This window comes from Hordeum vulgare, chromosome 7H (assembly GCF_904849725.1).
Source record: "Hordeum vulgare subsp. vulgare chromosome 7H, MorexV3_pseudomolecules_assembly, whole genome shotgun sequence".
In the NCBI taxonomy this organism is placed as follows: Eukaryota; Viridiplantae; Streptophyta; class Magnoliopsida; order Poales; family Poaceae; genus Hordeum; species Hordeum vulgare.
In genome coordinates, this window is record NC_058524.1 from 114,019,814 (window position 1) to 114,042,327 (window position 22,514).

Consider the following 22,514-nt stretch of genomic DNA (forward strand, 5'->3'; position numbering starts at 1 on the left):
AGGAGATCGCCTACCTGCAGGCTAAGAGGGCGATGCACCAGGCGCACGAGCACGCTCGTGCTACGCCCGGCTTCTTCCAGAACACCCTCGTCGCCCACCCCCGCGCGCTTCTTCCAAAGGAGGCTGCCTACCTTCAAGATAAGATGGTGATCCACCAGGCGCACAAGCGCGCCCGTTCTGCGCCACCGCCGACACCAGCACTACCCGCGCCGGCACAACCCGACCTCGCCGCCGCCGCCGAGGACGCCTGTTTTTTTCTTTTTCATTAATAATGTAACGCGTGGACTCTCATCGACCTTCGTGGCCGGCTTTTTTAATGATTAAATTATGCATGTTTGATGCACGCCGGCACAAATGGGTCGAGCTAGCGTTGGGCGCATGCGTCGACCCAAACGTCGAAGCGAACGTTCGTCTTCGCCTGACCGATCCAAACGAACAAAAGACGGACAAAATCGCCGTCCGTTTGAATTGGTCCGTTGGAGTTGCCCTTAACTATTTCATTTGGGCCACTTGTACGTTTTGATCAAGTGGCGTGCGTTCTTAAACAGCGCTACTAGTCATGACGCAAAAGCAGTTCTAAAGGAGATAGTAGTAACTGTGGAAGGACCCGCACTATTCGTTTGTTTTGTTTTTCTCTTTTTAATAAAGGGTGCTTTCATTGATTTAAAATAGACCATCAAGCAGAGCATGACGAGCAATGCACTACCATTGCATAAATAAGATGCACATAGTCAAACATCATGGAAGCTATCAAGAAAACTATCTCATATACTCCATTTTGATATTTTTTTAGTTTTGGGTCACATGAAGGTATTATTGCATGCACGACATGCCATGGAGAGGACACTTTATTCTCTCTCCTCTCTCGACCAACAAATTCATGCTTTAGATGAAAACCAAATTGGTACTGAGTGCCTTTTATTTTTTATCTCCATAAACTAAATTATCTATATCTTCTAAATTATAGGTTTCTTTTTGAAAGTTTTATATATTTGTCATCCTAGTGACAGGTCTTTAGAGCAATACTAATCTTGGATATATTTTAAACTTTTTAAAAATATCACAGGTTCAATTATATTTTTATTAATTTAATTGAAACATATGTTCATTTTTTAAAAATCAAGTGAAATAATTATACCTAACTATATTTCACTTTTTGAAATATCCCACTAATCATGAATTTCACTTATTTGATTTTTTTTAATTATAAGTATCTCAACAATGGGATTGGGTGTTTTCACGTCTCACCACAGTGCCTGGTTTGTCTTGATCGTAGATTGATAAACAAGAAGGAAAATGAAAAAATAAAAAATCTACATGTTTATACCGTTGCCTATTTCTATTTCAGTGTTCTGAATATTTCAAAGGTCACATTTTTCACTTAGGTGGAATGTTTCACACCCAATTTCACTACCAGTTAGAAATTTCTAGACGTAAATTTCACTTACATATACATTTCAGTAACAGCTATTTCTATATATAAAACATCTAGGCATATAGGATATGTTGTGATGCATATTCATAGTTGTCTTCGCTTGAAGCGCATTTGGCTTTTGCATCTTTTTTTGACGCAATGCTTCATTTAGTTGAATGAAAGGTTACACCGAGAAGGGAAGCGGGACTCCGAACTGGCACACTTCTAAGCTATATCAAAAAGATCAATTACACCACCCGGTGTTAAAACTTGGCTAGAAAATCACTCCAGTGCTAAAACTTGTGGTATACATTGAGTGTTAAAATTTGGCTCGTACGTGCATATATAATGCAAACTGTGTTCGAGTATGAAACAGTACTGATGAGGCGTGCTAGCGTGGTGCGAGACCCACTGCCAACGACTTGATGGTGGAGATTAGTCGTTTGGCCTGTTATTTCGCAAGAAAACCCTTAAAAAATCATGAAAATAACCCCAACACGTGCGGATCCGCCTATCAATGCAAAAAGAAAATGTAAACACGAAAAAATTGGCGTCCGGGATTCAAACTTGAGACGTACGGCTCGCAAGAACAGAGTGCTAGCCACTACAGTCGGCAATCCGGGTTGTACAAAACAGATAAGAAACCTTAATACTCCCTCGGTTCCAAAATTCTTGTCTTAGATTTTTCTAGATATGAATGTATCTAGATATTAACACGTGCCTAGATACATCCGTATCTAGACAAATCCAAGACAATAATTTTGAGACGGAAGAAGTATATTATAGTGGGGACAATCGCTGGGCTGAGATGGGAACGTGCACTCCGTTCTTTTTCCGCATTAGTGTTTTTTAAATATTGGTAAAACTTATGTACGTAATAAAAATAGTGTTCAAATATTCATGTATTACAAATGTTGTACATGTAAGTGATGATAATTAGTAAGTATAAACATTTTAATATACACTTGTAAAATATATTAAATATAATCACATATTATTTGAAAATTATTCACAATTATTCAAAGTAATATTTATCGATTATAAAAAATTTCTATATAATTGAAAATAATACGAACATTTCTAAAATTATAATTCATAACTATTATTTTAATTATAGAAACATTTCAACAATTATATGCACATTTAATAACTCATAAATATGTTGTTTAAGAAAATGTTTGTATAGTTAATATATTCATAATTTAAATGAATTTTTTTTATATGGATACTGAATCATAGCTAATGTTTATATTTTAATATAAGTCATGAATGAAAATTATACACTAGTGAATGTTCATATTTTTCTAGTAAGTGTTTGTATTCAATATTTTTTATAGGTTACATATAAGCCAGGAGTGCATAAAAATATTTGTATTCATCATTTGAAATTTTTGCATTTATTAAGAAAAATGTGATCTACGAGTGTATATGTAAATGTTTTACTTACTAATTTTAAATTATTTGTATGAATAATATTTATAACACGCGAATATTTAAACATTAATTTTATTACTTACATACGTTTTACAAAAAAAAATATTAGGCAAGCCATAGACTTTATTTATTTGCTCAATAATGATTTGAGGTATACAATTAAAATCGGGGGATGCAACAGCCAAACATGATGGTCTATAACTAATAGAAAAAAGGGCTTTCGTCCACTTGATGAAATGCCATTAGTCCCGGTTCACTCACGAGCCGGGACCCATGTGAGCATAGGTCCCGGTTCATGAGGCCAGGGCGTCGGCCGGGCCTCGTGGGCCACTTGTCCTGGTTCGTTTGTCACCTTCGGTCCCAGTTTCTGACAAGAACCGGGACCAATGTGCCTCGCTCCTCGCCCACAACCAGTAGTCCCGGTTTGTGGCTGAAACCGGGACCTCAGGTTGTCCTTTAGTCTCAGTTCTAGTCACAAACCGGGACAAACAGTTGGCCTATATATACCCCCACGAGCAGAGCAGTGCACCGCTCTGTTTTTTCGGCCAGCCGTGGGAGAGCTTTGTGGTGTCTAGCTCACCTCCTATGCACATGAGGTGTTCGATGAAATGCCCGAGCCACACTTAAGCTTTCTCCTTTAGAAGCTCCTTGTCTAAGCTCCATTTTCATCAAGATTTGTGTAGTTTTTAATACACTTTATTATATAACGTACGCAGATGAACCGTCAATGGATGTACGGTGACCGACGCACCTCCGAGTATAGTAATGGCATGCATAATTTTCTCGAAGCGGCTAAGGCAAAGTGTATAATGAGCCTATGTGCCTCAACATTCTATGTTGTTCCTTCAAACAGAAAAGATCAAGGTTGGAACTCCAAAGACATGACATGAATTTCACGTACTAGTAAGCTCGCACGTGCAATGCACGTATTGATTCAGACGATAAGTACATTTTTTGTAAAATATTCCTGAGAGGACTAATTTAGTTTTTTTATTTCCACTTTGACCATTTACACAAAAAAGAGATGGTTTGAACAATTGACAAAAAGGGATTTAAACAAGGTTTCTGAGTCGACCAAAACAAAATCCACAAACTAAGAGAACATCATTCATTAGCTGTCATAAACATCTCATCGCTTCTCTTCATTCTCCCTTTGGCAACCTTCTTCATCTAGGCTCCCAACTGATGTTGGTTCGACATCTCCACACGGAGCTTACCGTATGCATGTGCATCTCGCTTCCACGAGTGATGGGCATGTAATCGCCCTGGACCTCTGGATGGCCATAGCAAGCTCCTCTATTAGAATCGAATAACTGGCCTTGGAGCAAGGGAGACGTAAACACGGTAAAAAAGAAACATATCATATATGTGAGCACACCTTGGGAAGATGTTGCTTCTAGCTAGACCTTGTATCTTGATCCTCGAGTGACATGTTCTTGTGGTAGTGGTCCAAAAAACTCGAATTGTCATAACAAGCTTCTTTGGGATGCCCACAACCACCATTTACAATATATAAATGTCAACAAATAACAAAAGAAATCTGAACATATTATCTCATCTAGCATTTTAACGAATTATTATTTCACAATAAATGTGCACATGCAATGCATGTATCAATTAATTCATAATAAAGAAGTGTACGTTAAAAATCTAAACCCCCCCCCCTCCATCGTGTAATATACTAAGGCATTATTTGCAAGATGACATAGCCTGTAAAAACAACTTATATTATGGGACAGAGCGATCCTACTGAATAAAAAGGACACTTATACTACCTTCAGCTACCAACTTGTCCTATCCTCACTTTCAGTTACCGACTGCTCCTATCCTATGTTTTTACTGGGAGACGTTGTCTATCATTCTACAAGATGACAAAACTTCAGGATTTTTTTACTGCAACCACATTTTATTTTTCTTCAAAAACTATACCTCACAAAACATTTTCTTTAAAAAGTACATAATACTTCTACGAAATTGCGGGTAAATCCACAGTTCATAATTATTAGCTTTCCTATCCAAATATCATGGCAGTCATATGAAACAAAAGTCAATGGATCAACTAATGAAAAGATTACTTTACATTGTTATTCACCTTGCTACTCTAATGATGTCAATCATATATTTTTACATGTGGTGATGTAATCCTCAGTTTTCTTTTACATGCTTACATGGTTTCGACTTGCTAAAGAGCAATCAAAATAAATCAAGGCAAAAGATATCTATACAGAATAGGTGTTTTGATTATTGGTTGATAGTGTGCTTTGTTTTTCATTTTGTATAATATTTGTGTGCATTTAAGCTTCTATAAATAAATATACTTTTGTACACTGTGTTAAAATAATCCACTGAATGCTTGAGCACCGATGGAGAAAATTAGAGCTGGAATAAAATTGGAAGAAGATAATGAAGGGGCTAAGAGGAAGAGAACTATTCTAAGTTATTACCTACAACAAAAGTGTTATTTCTATATTCAGTTGTCAGCATAACACAATCATATTAACATAGGATTCACCATGGGAAGAAAATACACTCCAATGTCTATCATTCTATAAGATGACAAAACTTCAGGATTTTTTACTGCAACCACGTTTTATTTTTCTTTAGAAACTATACATAAAACATTTTCTTCAAACAGTACATAATACTTTTAGGAAACTACAGGTAAATCCACAGTTCATAATTATTAGCTTACACATAAAAATGAAACAAAGTTAACAAATAACTTTCCTATCCAAATATCATGGCAGTCATATCAAACAAAGTCAAATGGATCAACTAATGAAAAGATTACTTTATATTGTTATTCACCTTGCTACTGTTATGATGTCAATCAAATATTTTTTACATGTGGTGGCGTAATCCTCAATTTTATTTTACATGGTTTTGACTTGCTAAAGAGCAATCTAAATAAATCAAGGCAAAAAACAACTATACGGAGAATAGGTGTTCTGATTGTTGGTTGATAGCGTGCTTTGTTTTTTGTTTTGTATAATATTTTTGTGCATTTAAGCTGATAAAAATAAATATACTTTAAAACAGTGTGTCAAAATAATCCACTGAATGCTTGAGCACCGATGGAAAAAATTAGAGCTGGAATAAAATTGAAAGAAGATAATGAAGGGGCTAAGAGGAAGAGGACTGTTCTAAGTTATTACGTACAATAAAAGTGTGCTTTCTATAGTCAGTTGTCAGCATAACACAATCATATTAACATAGGATTCATCATGAGAAGCACGTGCACTGCAATGAACATAGCGAAATGCTCAGTACAGCATGCTGAAGTGTGAGAACCTTCCTTTGTACAGTGAAATTATATCTGTGATATATATTCACCTTGCTCAGGCTTACGCACATAGTAGACTGGTTTAGGGAGCCCGAGCTTCTCAAACATTACTTCAGCCCGAGATTTGGTAGACAACTCAACCAACTCCATGAAGATGACTTTCAAATGATAAACCAATAGGGTTGTACAAGGTATGAATGAGGTGCTTATTAAGAATAATGAGCAGTAAAATTTTAGCATGCATATTTACTAACAATTTAACACAATGTTGTGAACATAACTGCAAGGTAAGAAATGAAATTGATTCAGGGATAGAACAGCATCTACGGACACAAGGGTTCAACTGGATCTTGATAGCCTAATTAACTAATGCTGAGAACTGTAAGCATGAAACGAATTACCCATAGAAATATCCAGCATTTATTTGAAAAGAAATGAAGGCTAGTAAATTATTTACCCTACTAAGATTACAAAATAATAGTTTTCGTTGGCATGCATCAATATAGCAAACATACTTAAAATCAGAAGGAGCATGCTCGATCTAGAATCTAACGAAAGGAGAAGTAAAAAAACCAGATCAACCCATGCAGGCATTTTACCGAGCAGGTGAAGAGCATGTAGCGAAACTCAAACGATGGGTATAGGCATATGGAAGAGGCAGAAGCAGCAAACCAGTAGCATCGGTTCTATGAAAAGCAAGAAAACAAGAAGAGAAAGGCAAGAACAAATCAGCGCTTGAAGAACGAAATCGATTTGTTGGAAGAGGAGGCACATCCTTACCCTTACATAACACAGAAGCAACATCTACAATGAGGAAAGCCATTGCTCTCTGGCAAGCAGGCAGCCAGCAAGACGATGGAGGGAGACGACGACGTCAGACGATGGCTTGCAGAGACGGACAAATAGGCGGACACTAGGCAAAGTGAGGTTTAGTTGGGATTATAGGCAAGAATTCTATACTTCCCCAGTTGCAGCTAGGATCAACTTATGTGATGCTAAGTTTCACGCAAAGATTGGATACCAAACATTCAAAAGAGGGATCATGCAAGCCATTTACTTTCTAGCTATCCCAATTCCATGGATAAATGAATTAATTGCAGCTGCTAACGCTCCTGGTCCCCTCAATCCTGCCAATGTTAACAAACGAGGGATCTGTCAAAGGAAAACCTGCAACATTAGTAATCTGAATATTTAGGTAGGAAAAACGCAAATGCAAAGGAGTTTAGACTTACCTACCAACACTATAGTCTACATACCCAATTGATTAACTATCAGAATCAGCATACAACCAAATTAGTTAATTTGTTTTGTTTGTTGCGGAAAGGGAAACGAACATGAACAAGTCAACTGCTCCATCCATGTTCTGCCTTCTCCTTGAGCTCCTTTGTTAATCACCCACTAAAAATAAGAAATATTTTCACGGAAGGCATGTAGACGATTGCCAAGCCAAGTAAACAGTTGTAGCAGACGCACAAAACAACTGATGTGTGGAATTAGAAACGAATTATGTCATGGATATCCTCACTGGTATACGAAAGGCAGGCCAGACTACCAATGAGTCCCACGTAGGCCTGTACCTTTCGAAAAAAACAACAAGGAATAAAATATCAAGGACAATGAACATAAAGAATCAAGAGTGTAGTATAGAAAGTTCAAAATAAATGTCACAAACAATTGGTTTTTTCTCAATAGACAACAAGCAGAACATGGTGTAGAAATAAATCTTGCTTCACTAGACCTTTAATCAAGCTATGAAGGACGTAATGCTGAAATTATAAATGTTGAAAACGGAAATCCCTAACATCCATGTGTAATATGTCACTGGGTTAATGCCCAGGAAAATAATGAAGCTTATATGCGCATAGCAACATTAAAATCTCCAGGTATTTCTTGGTACAGATGAGACAACATACCTACGGAATATATGACAAAGCATGATACAATCTATTTCTGCACATGGAAATGAACACCATAATAAGAAGTCAAATTTATAACCATCCATTGGTTGAGAAAGTATACCGCAACCTCTGGATCAGACGGACACGAAGCAACTCAGATTATCTTTATAACTATTAGGCACGACCATCGCATCCCCGTGCTTGGTCCTTCCATCATGTATTCCCACAGATAGATCAAACCCCATAACCAACTGCAACCAATCTAGTATGACAAGACCGCGGGGCATGATGAAACCCCATAACCAATTGCACGACGAAGAAATCAAAATCCCCCATCCAAAAACCCTTTGGTATCATCTCAAATGGTCATCCTTCATAAAACCGTATTAAAAGTCACTGAAACAATATCAAAACAGTGCACCTGAGTTGCATCAATCAATACCTTGTTGCCTAGATCGCTTGTTTCTAGGAAAATTACACCAGAACTTCATGTGCCCACGACATTCGAGGTTTAGAGCTGGCACTGAGAGTAGTTTGAGAATCAATTAGGGAGAAGGATTTCAGAGTTATTTTGTCTGCATTTGTAGCTAAACCTGGACGCCACATTCAAAGAATTTGTGATTCATGTATAAATAAGTTAAGACATGTCAGGTGCAACGCATTAGTAACAAAACAATTTTCTGAAATAATCAGCAAAGTAGAACTTATGATGTTTCATTATGTACCTCCAAACAAATTCTCTAAAACAATTTTCTAGCTCTTAGTGGTTCTCTCGGGACTTGATGGACGACCTTGTAAGAAGAGGACAACTGTAGATGAATCAATTAAGAGAACTATAGAAAGATAAAAATTATATTGAGTAGCAAAGAACATGTAAGTTAACATGAAAATAGGCCGCCTTTCTAAATCATTGCAATGAAAATAGGTCACGAAGGTCTTTCCTGGAGTGCAGCAGGGTCTAGCGGCGACGGGCGGCCCAGCGGTGCGGCTGGGCGGTGGGGCTGAGTGGCGGCGGGCGTACCTCCGGCACGTCATGTCCTTCCTTTTGTTTGTTTTATTTTATCTTCCTTTTTTCTTTATTTTCTTTGTAACCCTTTTGTTTTCTTGGCACAATAGAAATTTATAGATTGAAACTCTGTCTAGTAAGCTTGCACGTGCAACACACGCTAACACATTAGAGAATTGCATGAGGCAATAAGAAACATCACATGCATACAGATCATTGTGATGTTTCTTTGGTCTATAAATCACAGGAAAATGACATTTAAACATTGTACTACTCAAACACATGTTTTTTGGTATTCAAACTACAAGACTACTATGAGTCTTGTATCATCTGTTTATATATAAGCATTTGTTGAAAAGAATGGGTAGACCAAATTGTGGCAGAGATCCAAAATTGCATACGTAGTTGTAGCAAGGTACGAAAATCAAATGGGTTACTAACTTGGGTTGGGGAAACCTAACAAATTTTCAACCTGAAGAAGCTAAAAGGACAATGAAATCATTGCTCTCACGTAAAGAACGGGGGTGCTTGCATGTGGTTGGAACTGAGGTGTAGATGTTGAGGTTGTTAAACCAATCACACACGCAAAATTCAGGACTTTCTATCATTTTGTCGGACACATGCATTCAATAATGAAAGAGTGACACTCGATAGTACAAGACACCACATATTACAAGAAATTTCAGTTTAGGATCTAGACAATATTTTTTGGGTGCTTCTCCCTAAATCATCTATCTGTTATAAATTTTAGATTTATCAACCTACACGTTTCTTGTCCTATATTGGTACCAATTTACGATAACAATTCATAACCCAAAGGACAATGCAACATCTACAACTCAAGTTGTGCTTGGCAGCAAAATATTACGAGAACTGAAATATTGAAAAACTATAGTATTTTAGCCAGATGATATAAAGATACACAAGACTTGTTTGGCTGACCAGCAACCTAAAAACAGCTGGATAACCTCGATGCAAGACTGGCTTCGTGACGGAAGGTATATATCGAGGACTTCATATATTCTAGTGGAAAAAAATCTGAGTTGTGCATATGTTTCAAACAACAAGTTACTATGGGTATGTGCTTATAGCGTTACTACAATTGACCAATAATCAATACGCCCCGAGTGTAACTCAGCAAGCAAGTGCATGCATCGCGTACATATGCACACATCACATAAACACAGTCAGGGATTGCAATCCCATGATTTGCAAACTGTAGTAGCTAGCTAGCAGGTAGGGGCATGCACCAAGAAGCTAGTAGCTAGCTTGTGCAGTTGTGATCCAGTCTTCAGTTTCTATTTTCATTATGGTAATAGAATGCGTCAATTTCAGGGTTGAAATCAACACAAATAGCAGAAAAATCAATACAGACAAACACTCCCTTCCATCCTGATGTCCCCTAGATATGAACCAATGATCCATCAAACGTATGTTAATTTAGCAAGTACTCTGTATGACGTTACAGTAGATTTATTACCTGCTTGGCCTTGGATTCAGCTTGTAAGATCCCCAGCACCTCCTTGTCAGGGTTGGCCCGACACTGCGCTTACACATGAACCTCCATGAACTCCAGCAAAGGAATCGGTGCTTCAATTGCAGGCAAAACCACAAAGAACAGTTTCAGTTGCAATCTTTGCAAAACAGAAAAGAGAAGAATTCGATGTCTTACAAATTGGTTCAATTCAATCTTGGCACAATAAAAATTACGTAAGAAATTGGTTGAAACTCTTGACTTTGAATACCCTACCCAAATTATTAACAAATTTATGAAAATGTAAGTGATCTACTAGAATAGCACATTAATTGAAGATTAACCATATTATTTATAGATTACGCCTACCTGTCCAGGAGAGGTGCATGAGTCAACACATACTGAGTCAACATTATTTTCTGAACATGAGAATCCGTAGATGATTGAAGTAGTACAACACAAACATCTCATGCATCAGAGGGCAGAATCCCTATACCGGTGTCAGCCCACCGAGCAAAAGTTCCAATGCAAGTTCTACAATACAAATAGAACTACGCATAACGGGAACTGTAGATCGATTAGATCGAAACATTAGAATGGAAGAAATTTGCATAAAGTTGCAGGATCTGCAAACACTTCCTGGTTTACATGCACATAACTAAAAGTCTGAAATTTCCAAATGAAATTTGTAAGGAAGGATAACTGGAATAGGAGCAGATAATCGACCTTGGTGCGTGCGACTTCCGCCGTCACAGTCCGCCTCCACGTTTAGTGTGTGCGGCCTTCCCACGCTGTCACCATCCGGCCTCCCCGTCGGGTGCGTGCGGCCTCCGCACGCCATCACCTTACGGCCTCCACCATCGTCGTCCAGCTTCCCCATCAGGTGCGTGCGGCCTCCGTCGTATGGCCTCGGGTGCTTGCGGCCTCCACCGTTCCATGGTGTCGGCGGGGCTGTGTCGGGATTCGGGAGCAGCTTGCGCCGTGCGGAGGGCCAGCCGAAACTGACTTCAGTTGTTTGAAGAGTAGAGAGGCCAACATCTTCAAATACATTAAGCATTCCAATCTCAACCAATTCTGCAAGCCAATAACTCTCATCCAGACCATTGCCAACCACTCTCATCCAGACCATTTTGAAAAGATCCACAATCATGCTCTGTTTCCTCAAGAAAACACTATTTCCGAGCTTCCTTTACACACAGAGAGAAGCTTCGAGGGTAGCTGCAGTCAACTTATCGGACTGGTAATGCTTGTTATGCCCATAGGTAATAACTAAACCTAACATAATATAAGAAAAGTTCAGATAGTATATCAACCACAACAATTCTCATCCAAAAACAGAATTATTGTCATGAAAATTGATGTGAAATGGACAATCCACAATTCCGAATATGCTTCGAGGAAAACAAAAATCATTTAAATCATCACCGTTATACAAGGAAGCACACACATACACAAACAAGAACCCATGAGAGTTTGGATCCTCTTTTATTTACCACTATTAGCAAAAGTAGATCCTCTTTTAGTTGGCAACTATTATTGTTAGGCTCCAAATTAAATTATCTTAATTTATTAACACGATTGGACGCATGCCCAACTACCGAAAAAATAGTTCTTGCAGCCAAATGTTGCAACCACATCTATACATAGAACAGAAAACAAATAATCAGATATTTGACTACTCGGTTCTCCTCAAACTGACCAAAGTGGAATGGTTATGGGTACATCTTTTCCCGATTAACAGGTTCAAATTATGGTCAATCCTAGGACGAAATGCATAGACAAATTCATGCCAATAGTTGTGAATCAATAAAGAAAGAAAAACACTCACCTTCTTGTGCAACGAACAACCAAGAATACAACTACACATAGTCCAGGAATATGGTGCAAGCATGACGTCGTACACGATTTATCCAGTAACAGCTGGTGTAGGAACTTATTCTGAATTTTTTGAATCCCAAAGAGAAATCTAAAAATAATTTATTCGATCTAGAAACCTCGTCCAGTCTGAAAAGAGATAACTAAAAGAAAAAACATATGTATCACTACAGAGGGAGTTTTTGTATACAACAATGGCTGGAAAATATATTGCTAAATCCCTGTAATAGCATCTATATATAACAACCATATAGAGACATGAATAATAAAATGAATGATAAAGGGAACTACACAGAGTAAATGTACTGCTACATGATACTGGAGCAAAGTAAATATATGTACGATCTTCAATCTTGCAGGCACATAATGTGTTGGCTTTGTTTCTCAAGAGTTGTGTAGGTCATTGTAGGAACATATGACTTCAGGCTTTCGACTCTTGACCTCAAAACATTTCTTTAGTAACTAATCTACAGATAAAACGATATGGAACTAAGCTGAGATAAAAATAAGACTGAATTTTGCTTATTAAATCAAAGCACATGGGCGCTCACCAAAGGTGAATAAATCAATTCTGATTTCTATGCATATGAGAATGTCTAAACACGAACACATCAAATTCACACGTATGAAGAGAGGCGAAAGCATGAAACATGAAATAAATCTAAATATTGCAATTTCTCTTAATGGCCTAACCCTATTCCATAGCCGACATCCAAAACCTACATCAAAACAATTCAACAAACATCAGGATATATATGTTCCATCATCATGTTATAGCAACAAGAGCAGCTTAAAAAGGAAACTCAGTCTACCACTGGTTATTCGATCTTCATAAGAAAACGAGGCTTCAACTCAAGTTGTACGGCCAGAAAGAGCTCGTTCCATTTGATACTTTCCCTTACAGATTCCCAGTTCCACCTAAAATGCCAAGACACATGTAAAATTACATTTAGCCATGTTCTATTACATATTTTCAGATATTTTTTGAGACAGAATGAGTACTAAATAATTGTAACTCCGGAGATTTTACATCTTTTCAGAATCACCCACATAAGCATGCTAACCTTCCATTGACCCAATAATTCCATGGTGCACAAAATAAGAAACATCTACAGTTTCTTAGTCTTAAGGTCTGACAACTAATATCAGTTTGGTGACCATAGTGTCACCAAACATGCACAAATGTTTAACATGGAAAAAATTAATGTAGACATCACTATTGAAAAGTTTAAAAAATGTGATTAGCACTAACCATTATCACATTCTTTGAAAATTACACAAATACCACAGAAAATAACATATTGTCTGCAATAATATAAGCACTCAAACATGGATTATTTTGTTCTTCATCCAAAAGAGAGGTTCTTTATGGTAGGATTTTAGAATAGAAACAAGAGTATGTGGCGGTCATGCTTCCTATTTTACATAGCATACACCAAATATTCAAAATGGTAAATTAGTTTTCATGCAATAGGATAGTGTGAGTAAGAGTGGAAATAGAAGGGCACCACTTTTGTCAGTTTAATGCCATATATATGTGGAGAATGCTTCCCATATGTGGTGCACAAGAACATCTACACTTTCATGTTTTATCGTAACCTAGCTCCACATGTCGTTCCTTGCAGCTATCTTCCACACGACTGTTCTGTTCCAATTCTTCAATGGCACATCCACCATTAATGCTCAAGAAACTGAAGGATTTACAACAGCGGATGGCATTGAGAGGTGAGTAGTCATCTCTCATCTGCACTATAAAAACCTGCCTCAACTCTGCCTTCTCCACAGTTGTGCGCTCCTTCCTGAATCACCATCATTAGTGCTGTCAGCCTCATACTATGCTCCCACATGCTCTAAAAAGACCTTGCAGTAACCGCAATATAGACTTCTGGCCTTTTAGCATTGTCGTTGCTGCAACATCTGCTACATGGTGTTGCCATCAAAAGTTATAGCGGTGAATCCAATGCTTGAGTCTCACACCGGCAGACCATGTTGAAGGGCACCCATCAGACTAACACTCACCTCTATTTGGGTGCATATATATATATATATATATATATATATATATATATATATATATATATATATATATGTGTGTGTGTGTGTGTGAAGTATATAAAAGATCATTTTGGGAGAGTATATAAAACCTTTTGAAGGTGATCAATTCGCCAAAAAATAATGATGTCCTCCTTCCGTCCTATCTGCTGATAAGCTTCTCATATGGGCCATCTCGGCCTCTATTTGTTGTCCCTAATTTTTCTTTCAGTTGATTTCTTTTTCCTGCAGAAATTTTCACTTCATACTTGAGAAAGAGTAGGTAGCTTCCATTTATGTATTTTGTCTAAAACACCTACACGTGTAGGATTTAGAAAAGTCCATTTCATTTTTCCGCTAATATGTAACTAACAAATTTTTTTTGGTTTCATGCAGTGCATTGAACAGACAAGTTTTACCGTCATGATTCCTATGCAGATTATACAGTACCGTTTTGTCTACTTTGATGGTCATTGTCTTGCTGCCTTTATTTTGCGGATCTGAAACTCCATAGTAAAGAAGAGGACTGATATCATTGTATGTATATAAAATGTTGCAAGATTGCCCTGTATATAGGAAACAATCTGCTATGTGTACAATGGGATGGTCTTTCTCTTTCCCTCCTCCTACTGTGTGTGAAAATGTCTAAATCTATATGTTTCGATGAATTCAAAACATAAACACCAAGAATACCAATTGTCCATTACTAAGTTTAAATTTCATTTTCATTGTTCATTATTTACACCAAAAAATAAAGTCAGCAATAAATCTTAAAGTATATTTTAGGGATGATATATTTGACCATCCAACTATATATAGATAAACAAGTCCCGCAGCAACGCGCGTGGTATCATCTAGTCGGTTGCCTAATGGTCCTCCCAGGAATTCCGATGTCCATCATCTCGTTCAATCTAGTCAACTATTGAGGCATGGATTAATAGTATAACTGAATAATTATACAATGGATGCTTATATTTTGATATGCTTATGAGGTAACACTGGTACCTCTCACATACATCATTATCTGGTCATCGTCAGGTTCAGGTTCGTGCAAAGGAGTTGGATTAGGAAAATAAGATCAACAAATGCTACATAAAATCAATTTGACAGATTGGAAGGAGAAAAGGAGGGATCTCACATCCTCGCCAAAAACACTGTCAAATTATCACAAGCAGGGGTGTGGGGCACGAAGGCCGCGGTGGCGGGGCGCGGGGAGAGGAGGGCCGACGGTGGTGAGGCGCGGGTCCCGGGGAGAGGAGGGCCGGCGGTGACGAGGCGAGAGGAGGAGTCGTCGACAGTTTGGGCAGGAGGAGGAGGTCGTGCGGATGGATGGTTTTTTTCGAGGGCGGTATGGTTAGTGGATAGATGGGACGCAAGGAGGGAGACGAGGCGGGCTTAGCTTTTCGTTAGTTTCGTTAACGAATATTTTAAACCATTAATTACGTAATTAGACGGTTTAGATTATAAAATTGGATTTGCCCTGTCGTACCTTTTATAATACAGATAATGTGCCCGTGGTTTCCTGCCCTCGTTGATATTGGCATTACCTTCTTTGCAGTCCGATCCAACCACCACATGTGTTTGCATTAGATCACTTGCAAAAGCTAAAGCCTCCCCACAGGCTGAGGACTCGAGGATTGCCGGATTAGTAACACCTTCAAAAGTCCCGGAAGAAACGCTCCCATGTGTAAACCTTTACTGTTTCCGTAGATACCGCTGATCACACCAAGGTTGGATGTTTTTGACACCGTTGCATTTATCTTTAGAGCAACTTGAACCGTACGATCCAAACAAATGCCACGTTTTATTCATTTGGATCGTTCGTTCGTTCGTTTGTATTTATTTTTCTAAATTGGATCGATACATGCGTTCAACAAATGAGCAGATGGATGAATGAAGAGGAGAGAGGAAAGAGAGGACCACATGGGATGGATGGTGGATGGCAGGTGAACCACAGAGCGTATGCAGCGGTCAGCGGCGGACAAAGAAGACGCAGAAAACGTCTGTTTTGTGTTTGTCTCCTACCCAAATGTGAATCAAATTTAGATCTAAAATGAATTGACGAGGCACAAAGTGAACATGATTTAAAAATGAATCTTTATGTCGAGTCATTATTTTTGTCCGTAATGATTCAAAAAAAACATGCATGAACTAAATGGATCATCGGATTGGATTTACTCTTAACTTTGCAAAACCGTGGTGGAAGGGATCCAGCTCAAGGTGGACGGTGGCTGGTGTCTCGGGGAGCCTCCGTAGGCTTACATGAACTTCCTGGAGATATCGATCAACAAACGAATGAGTGCTGGCCGGACTCACGAATTCGTGTTCATGGATCAACTAACACACGAATTCTTGGCGTTCATGGATCAATTAACTGGTCAATTCACTTCAAATCTCATCATAAATCATGGCATGCATGCAGAAAAAGACACTACTCATCTACTCGTCTCTCACATTCGGAAAGAAAAATATTCGACTCGTCTCTCAAACAGCAAAGGATCGTCTCTCAAACAGCAACGGAGCAGCAGAGCGCACGGCCACCACCGCAAATCAGTCTCACTGGGCCGTGGCCACCGGGTAACGATGCATGCAGCCCTCCCATGGCCCGCTGTCCAGAGGAACCGGCGACCGGATGCACACCCACACCGCGCTGTTGCACTTGAACCCTGACCCAAACCCGACCATCCACACACGGTCTCCCTTGCGCACGCGGCACTTGGCCTCCAGGTAGGCCAGCTCGTACCACGTCGAGCTGCTCGACGTGTTGCCGAACCGGTGCAGCGCCATGCGCGACGGCTCCACCTGCTTGTCCGACAGCCCGAGGCCGCGCTGCAGCTCGTCGATCACCGCACGGCCGCCCGCGTGGATGCAGAAGTGCTCGAACGCCATGCGAAAGTCGGGGACCCGCGGCTTGCTGCTGTCCTCCTGCCCCGCCAGGAGCAGCAGCCTGCGCCTCGCGAACGAGAGCGCGTACGCAAGGAGCTCCGACGCCGGGAGCACGAGGGGCCCGAGCGTGGTCATGTGCTCCTTGAGCGTGTCGCCGGCCACGGGCATGACATCCTTGGACAGCGCGATGCCGCGCTCGCCCGCCGCGTCGTCCTCCTGCTGCACGCACCCGTAGGCGCGGTCGTCGTGCCCCGCGTGCGTGCGCACCACCCGGGCGAGCCGGTACCGCGCGTGTCGCGCCCGCGCAGGGGACGCGGACAGCAGCACCGCGGACGCGCCCATCCGGAAGAGGCAGTTCTGCAGCAGCATCGCGCGCTCGTTGCCGGAGTAGTAATCCGAGGTGAGAATCTCCGTGGACACCACGAGCGCGTACCTGCACCTGCTGTGGCACTGCAGGATGTTCTCCGCCAGCCCGATGCCGGCCATCCCGGCGCTGCACCCCATCCCGGAAAGGCTGAAGCACCTGACATCGCTGCGGAGCCCGTACCTGCGCACCACCATGTCGGCCATGGACGGCGTTGGGGCGAACAGCGTGCAGTTCACCACCACCACCCCGATGTCCTCGGCGCAGACGCCGGTCTTGGCGAGAACGGCATCGACAGCAGAGAATATCCCTTGCTCGGCCTCGGCGCGGGCCGCCTTGAGCGTCTTCTCCGGAGGGATGACGTGGCAGGCTGGCGGGAGGCATGTCTCCTCGCCGAAGCCCGAGCGCTCGATGAGGCGCGACTGAAAGCCGACGCTCTTGTCGTCAAAGCACGGCGCGAGCTCGGTGTGCTCGATGTACTTGGAGAGCGGAACGCGGAGGGCGGCCGGCGGCCTGAAGCATGCGTAGTCCACAAGGTACACCGCGCGCACCCTGGTCGACGTGATGTAGAGGACTAGTACGACAGCGAGCAAGGTGAGGCCGGTGTAGAGTAGGGTGCAGTGATGGACGACGCTGCTGACAGTGGGGTAGAGCCACGAGGTGAAACGCAGCGCGGCTGTGGCTGAGAAGGGGAAGGCGGCGAGGCTTAGACGGTGGCTCGTGACAAAGCTGTATGCTGGAGCTAGGAGGCTGAGCGGGAGTGAAGTCGCCATTGTCGAGGGGTCCAAGGAGGCGGGATTGTGACGGCTGTTGTCGATCCTTTGGTTTGAGAGAGAGCGGGGTGTATTTTTTGGTTGGGAGGCAGCCGGCCGGAGTTATATATAGATATAGACCTGAGCCTCTGAATATTGTCGCAACTCTAGCAGACCCCCAAAATGCCCGGCCCGCAAAAGTTCCGACGAGTATGCGGGTTCGGCTTAATTTTCCGGCTAGAACAGAGCCGCATACTCGCCCAGCCCGTAATTTTTTTTGCTGCAGCCAGAAAACCGCACGTCCCGAGCAGTATATCTGCGGTTCCGCGACCATTTTGTAGGTCCAAACTCTATCCCCCCGCTGCCGCGAGCCACGCGATTCCCCTTTCCCCTCTCCACATTTCTCGCCGCCAACGACCACCCGCCCCGCCTCCAGCCGCCATTTGGGCCGAATGTGGAGCTCCGGACGCGGCTCGGGCAGCATATCCGGCCGTGAGAGGGACCCGGAGCGCGAGCGGCGCGTACGGGCGGACGGCGCGAGGAAGCGCGGCGCCCGTAGGTGGACCAACCGATGGATGTCGCCGCCGTCGAGCTTCAACCGCCGCGAGACGGAGGAGTACGACCGCCATAGCACGTCCTTCTCCTCCGCGAGATCTTCCTACGCCGGATCCTCCTCGTCCTCCGGTGCAGGCTTTCTCTCCGTGAAGAGGGAGTGGTCGAAGGACGAGGAGGAGCCGGAGGAGCACGAGGAGCCCGCTCCGCTCGGCCGCCGCGGAGTAGTCGGGCCCGAGGACTACGTCGAGGACTTCGACGCCGTTGCTGCCGCCATCGCCGAGCGGAGCGTGCGCGAGGAGCCGGAGCGCCGGCGCCACGCCGAGAAGCTCGAAGCCCTCCAGTGGCAGCAGCCGGTCGCCGCCAACGTCGCCGCCAACGAGAAGGCTGAGGTGTGGTGCCGCATCCGCGCCGAGCAGGCGGCGAAGTACGTCGACCTGTGCAGCTCCGGCGAGGAGGATTGAGCGTCCGGCTCTTTCACGACGTCGTCCATTGCCGCGACCTCGCCGCCGTCAAATCCGACCCCCTATTACTAGTTTAATGCTTGTAGTTTGTTGATCATGTGATGAACTATGTAGTATGTGATGAACTATGTTTTTGCAATTTCTCCGACGAAAGTGTTTTTTCAAATTATGCAGGTTTTGATACGGGTTCTGTTCGGTCGCGCATGTTTTCGACCCGCAAACGCGATCTTCGTGAAACCACAAACGCGTTTTACGGGTCGAATTTTTGCGGGATCTGCTAGAGTTGCTCTTAGAGCAACTTCAAGGGGCATTCATTTCGTCCGTGGTCGTCTTTTGGGTCTGTGCCAACAAAAAGTTATCCCAACGTGTCGATTTAAATGAACGCGCCTCTGTTTTTTCTGCGTCTGTCGATCCATTCCTGGCCCAATTTTTAGCCTGATTTGCATGGCACGGACAAGAAACGGACGCGCGAGGCGCGTGCCTACTCCCCTCCCTAGCCCGCAAGTCGGCGGCAAAGCGGCCATTTTTTCCCTCCACTTTTCCCAATCCCTCCCGCTCACTTCCGCGCCCACTCCCACCGCCATGGACGACGACCTCGAGGCCGACGCCGGCCTTGCCTCCCTGGCCTCATTCAGTGTCGCCCCCGCAGACAGAGGCAAGCCCCATGCCCCCTGCAAGACGGCTGCGCTGCCCAAGAAGAAGAAGAAGTTGATGTTGGGGATCGTAATAATTTAAAAAAATTCCTATGCCATACAAGGATCCATCTATGGAGAAATCAGTAACGAGTAAAGGGGTTGAGCATCTTCATACCTTTGAAGATCGCTAAGCGGAAGCGTTGCTAGAACGCGGTTGATGGATTCGTACTCGCAGTGATTCAAGTCGCGGTAGATTCTGATTTATGCACCAAATGATGGTGCCTCCGCGTTCAACAGACGTACAGCCCGATGACGTATCCTCCTTCTTGATCCAACAAGGAGAGAGGAGAAGTTGAGGGAGAGCTCCGGTAGCACAACGACGTGATGACGGTGGAGCTCTGTGGTTCTCCGGCAGGGCTTCGCCAAGCGCTGCGGAGGAGAAAGAAGAGAGAGGTAGGGCTGCACCGTGGGAGAGAGATGAATTATTGTGTCTCAAAAATCCCAAAACCTCAAGTATATATAGGGGGAAGGAGAGGGAGGGCTGCCTTGCCCCCTCCTCCTCCGAGGAGGAGTTCGGCCGAGCTAGGGAGGAGTCCACCTCCCACAAGGGAGGTGGATCCCATCCTTTTAAAACTCCTTTTGCCTTATCTCCTTATCCCTAGCCGCACGGGCCTTTAGGGAAGGCCTTGGTGTGACAGCCCAATGCCGACGCCCTAGAAGATTCCCCTTTATTTCTGTTTCCGTCGTGTGGTTATTTTATTTAGTTGCATCATCATTTAGTTTGCATCGTCGCATCATGCATGGCATCTTGCATCGTATGTCGCGTGTGGTGTTTTGAGTGTGTGTGCTTCGAGTGCTCACCGAGTCTTAGTGCTGCGATAGAAACTCCCCCTCTCCCCTCTTATTTCGTTTTTGCGGTTTGCTAAAGTTTCCCATTTAAACCCCTATTTAAAAAGGGTTCGTCTTCTTCTTTTCAATAAAAGTCCTTTTATTAAATGTGGGGACAACCCCTTGGGTTTCCTTTATTTTTTTCCCTTTGTTTATTTTCTAAAACAGACTCTTTTCTTTTCTCCTTTAAAGAGCCTTTTATTTTATTCTTTAAATAAAAGGGGTTTGATTTTATTCTTTTGTAAAAGGGTTTTAATTTTAATTCTTCAAAAGGTATTATTTTATTTCTTTTAAAAGATTCCCAAGCTATTTTTATAGTTGGGGTATATATTTTTCAAAGGAGCCCAAAAGCATTTTTTCTATTTTGTTTAATTTTTTTCTTTTCTTTTCTTTGCCTGAGTCTTTCGTTTTAAAATGAAAAGTGCACTAGGAGAGGGAGAGAAAGGCCCAGCCGGCCCAAGTTTCCCCAATCCTAGCGCCCCAGCCCGATCCATCCTCTCTGCTCCCCTCGTGCAACCTCCCCTTTCCCCGAGCCGTCTTCCTCCCCTCCCCGTTCCCCATCTTCTTCCCTGCGTGCCTTCCCCTTCCCCTCTCGATCCCGCAGCCGCCGACCGCCTCCGGTCGCTGGAGCCGTGTTAGCCGATCCCCCCTCCTCCGCCGCGCTGCTCGCCCGCCGGACCTCGCCCGCGGCATGGCCTCGCACCTCTCCCTCGCGAGCTCGCCGGGCTCAAGCTGCTGCTGCTTGCCGTCCCCCATGCGTCGCCGCCCTAGCCCCGGCCGCCGCCAGCCCCACGCGCCTCGCCGCCTCCCCGTGCGTCGCCTCGACCTCCTCAACTGCGCCACCGCCATGCCCTCGGCCTCGCCCTCGCCTTGGCCGCACCGCCGCCTCCAGCAGCCCCCGTCGGCCGCCTCCCCTTGCCGTGGATGCCACCCTGCACGATCCGGTTGCCAATTGCTCGCCCCACGTTGTGCTGCTGCTCGCCCCGCGCTATGCATGTTGTTGCTGTTGCTGTGCGAAGCTGCTGCTGCCTGCGTTTTTGCTGCTGCTGCTATGGCTGCTGATGCACGTCGTTGCATGCTGCTGCCAGATGTACCATGTTGCCTTTGTGGTAGTTGCTGCCTTGCTTGCCTTGCCCCTGCTGGCTGCGATGGCTTGCAATAGAGATGGTTGCTGGTTGCTTGCTAGGCTGCTGCTTGCGGTGCTGTGCGATGTAGCTGCTCCTGCTAGCTAGATGTGCTACTGTATGTAGTTGCTTAGCCGCCGGTTTGCTTTGCTGCTGCCTGTAGCTGCTTGAGTTGTTAGTACCTGCTGGCAATTTGATGTATATGTTGCTGTAGATGCTAGTTGCTGTTGTAGCTCGTTGCCTAATGTTGTTGCTAGGTTATGCTTGCTGCCGATGTCAGTTGTTCTAGCTTATCGCGTAAGCTGCTATTTGTTGCTGCTTGCTGTGGCGTGCCTCGCCCTATCGCCTTCCGTTTAACGTCGCCGAAGACCGCGTGCTCCATCCCCGCCACCGTGGGTCGTCAACGAGTTCGCGAGTACCACGATGTCCTCGAC

At 43.3% G+C, this 22,514-nt stretch overlaps 1 protein-coding gene across 1 annotated transcript; it reads right to left on the reverse strand.

Annotated features, from left to right (window-relative positions):
- Positions 1 to 16,696: 16,696 nt before the first annotated feature.
- On the reverse strand, positions 16,697 to 18,500 carry LOC123411849 (3-ketoacyl-CoA synthase 6-like). Its single transcript, XM_045104806.1, has one exon. It carries the CDS (start codon positions 18,436 to 18,438, stop codon positions 16,972 to 16,974), a length of 1,467 nt encoding a protein of 488 aa, XP_044960741.1. The 5' UTR covers positions 18,439 to 18,500; the 3' UTR covers positions 16,697 to 16,971.
- Between the last annotated feature and the right edge of the window lie 4,014 nt (positions 18,501 to 22,514).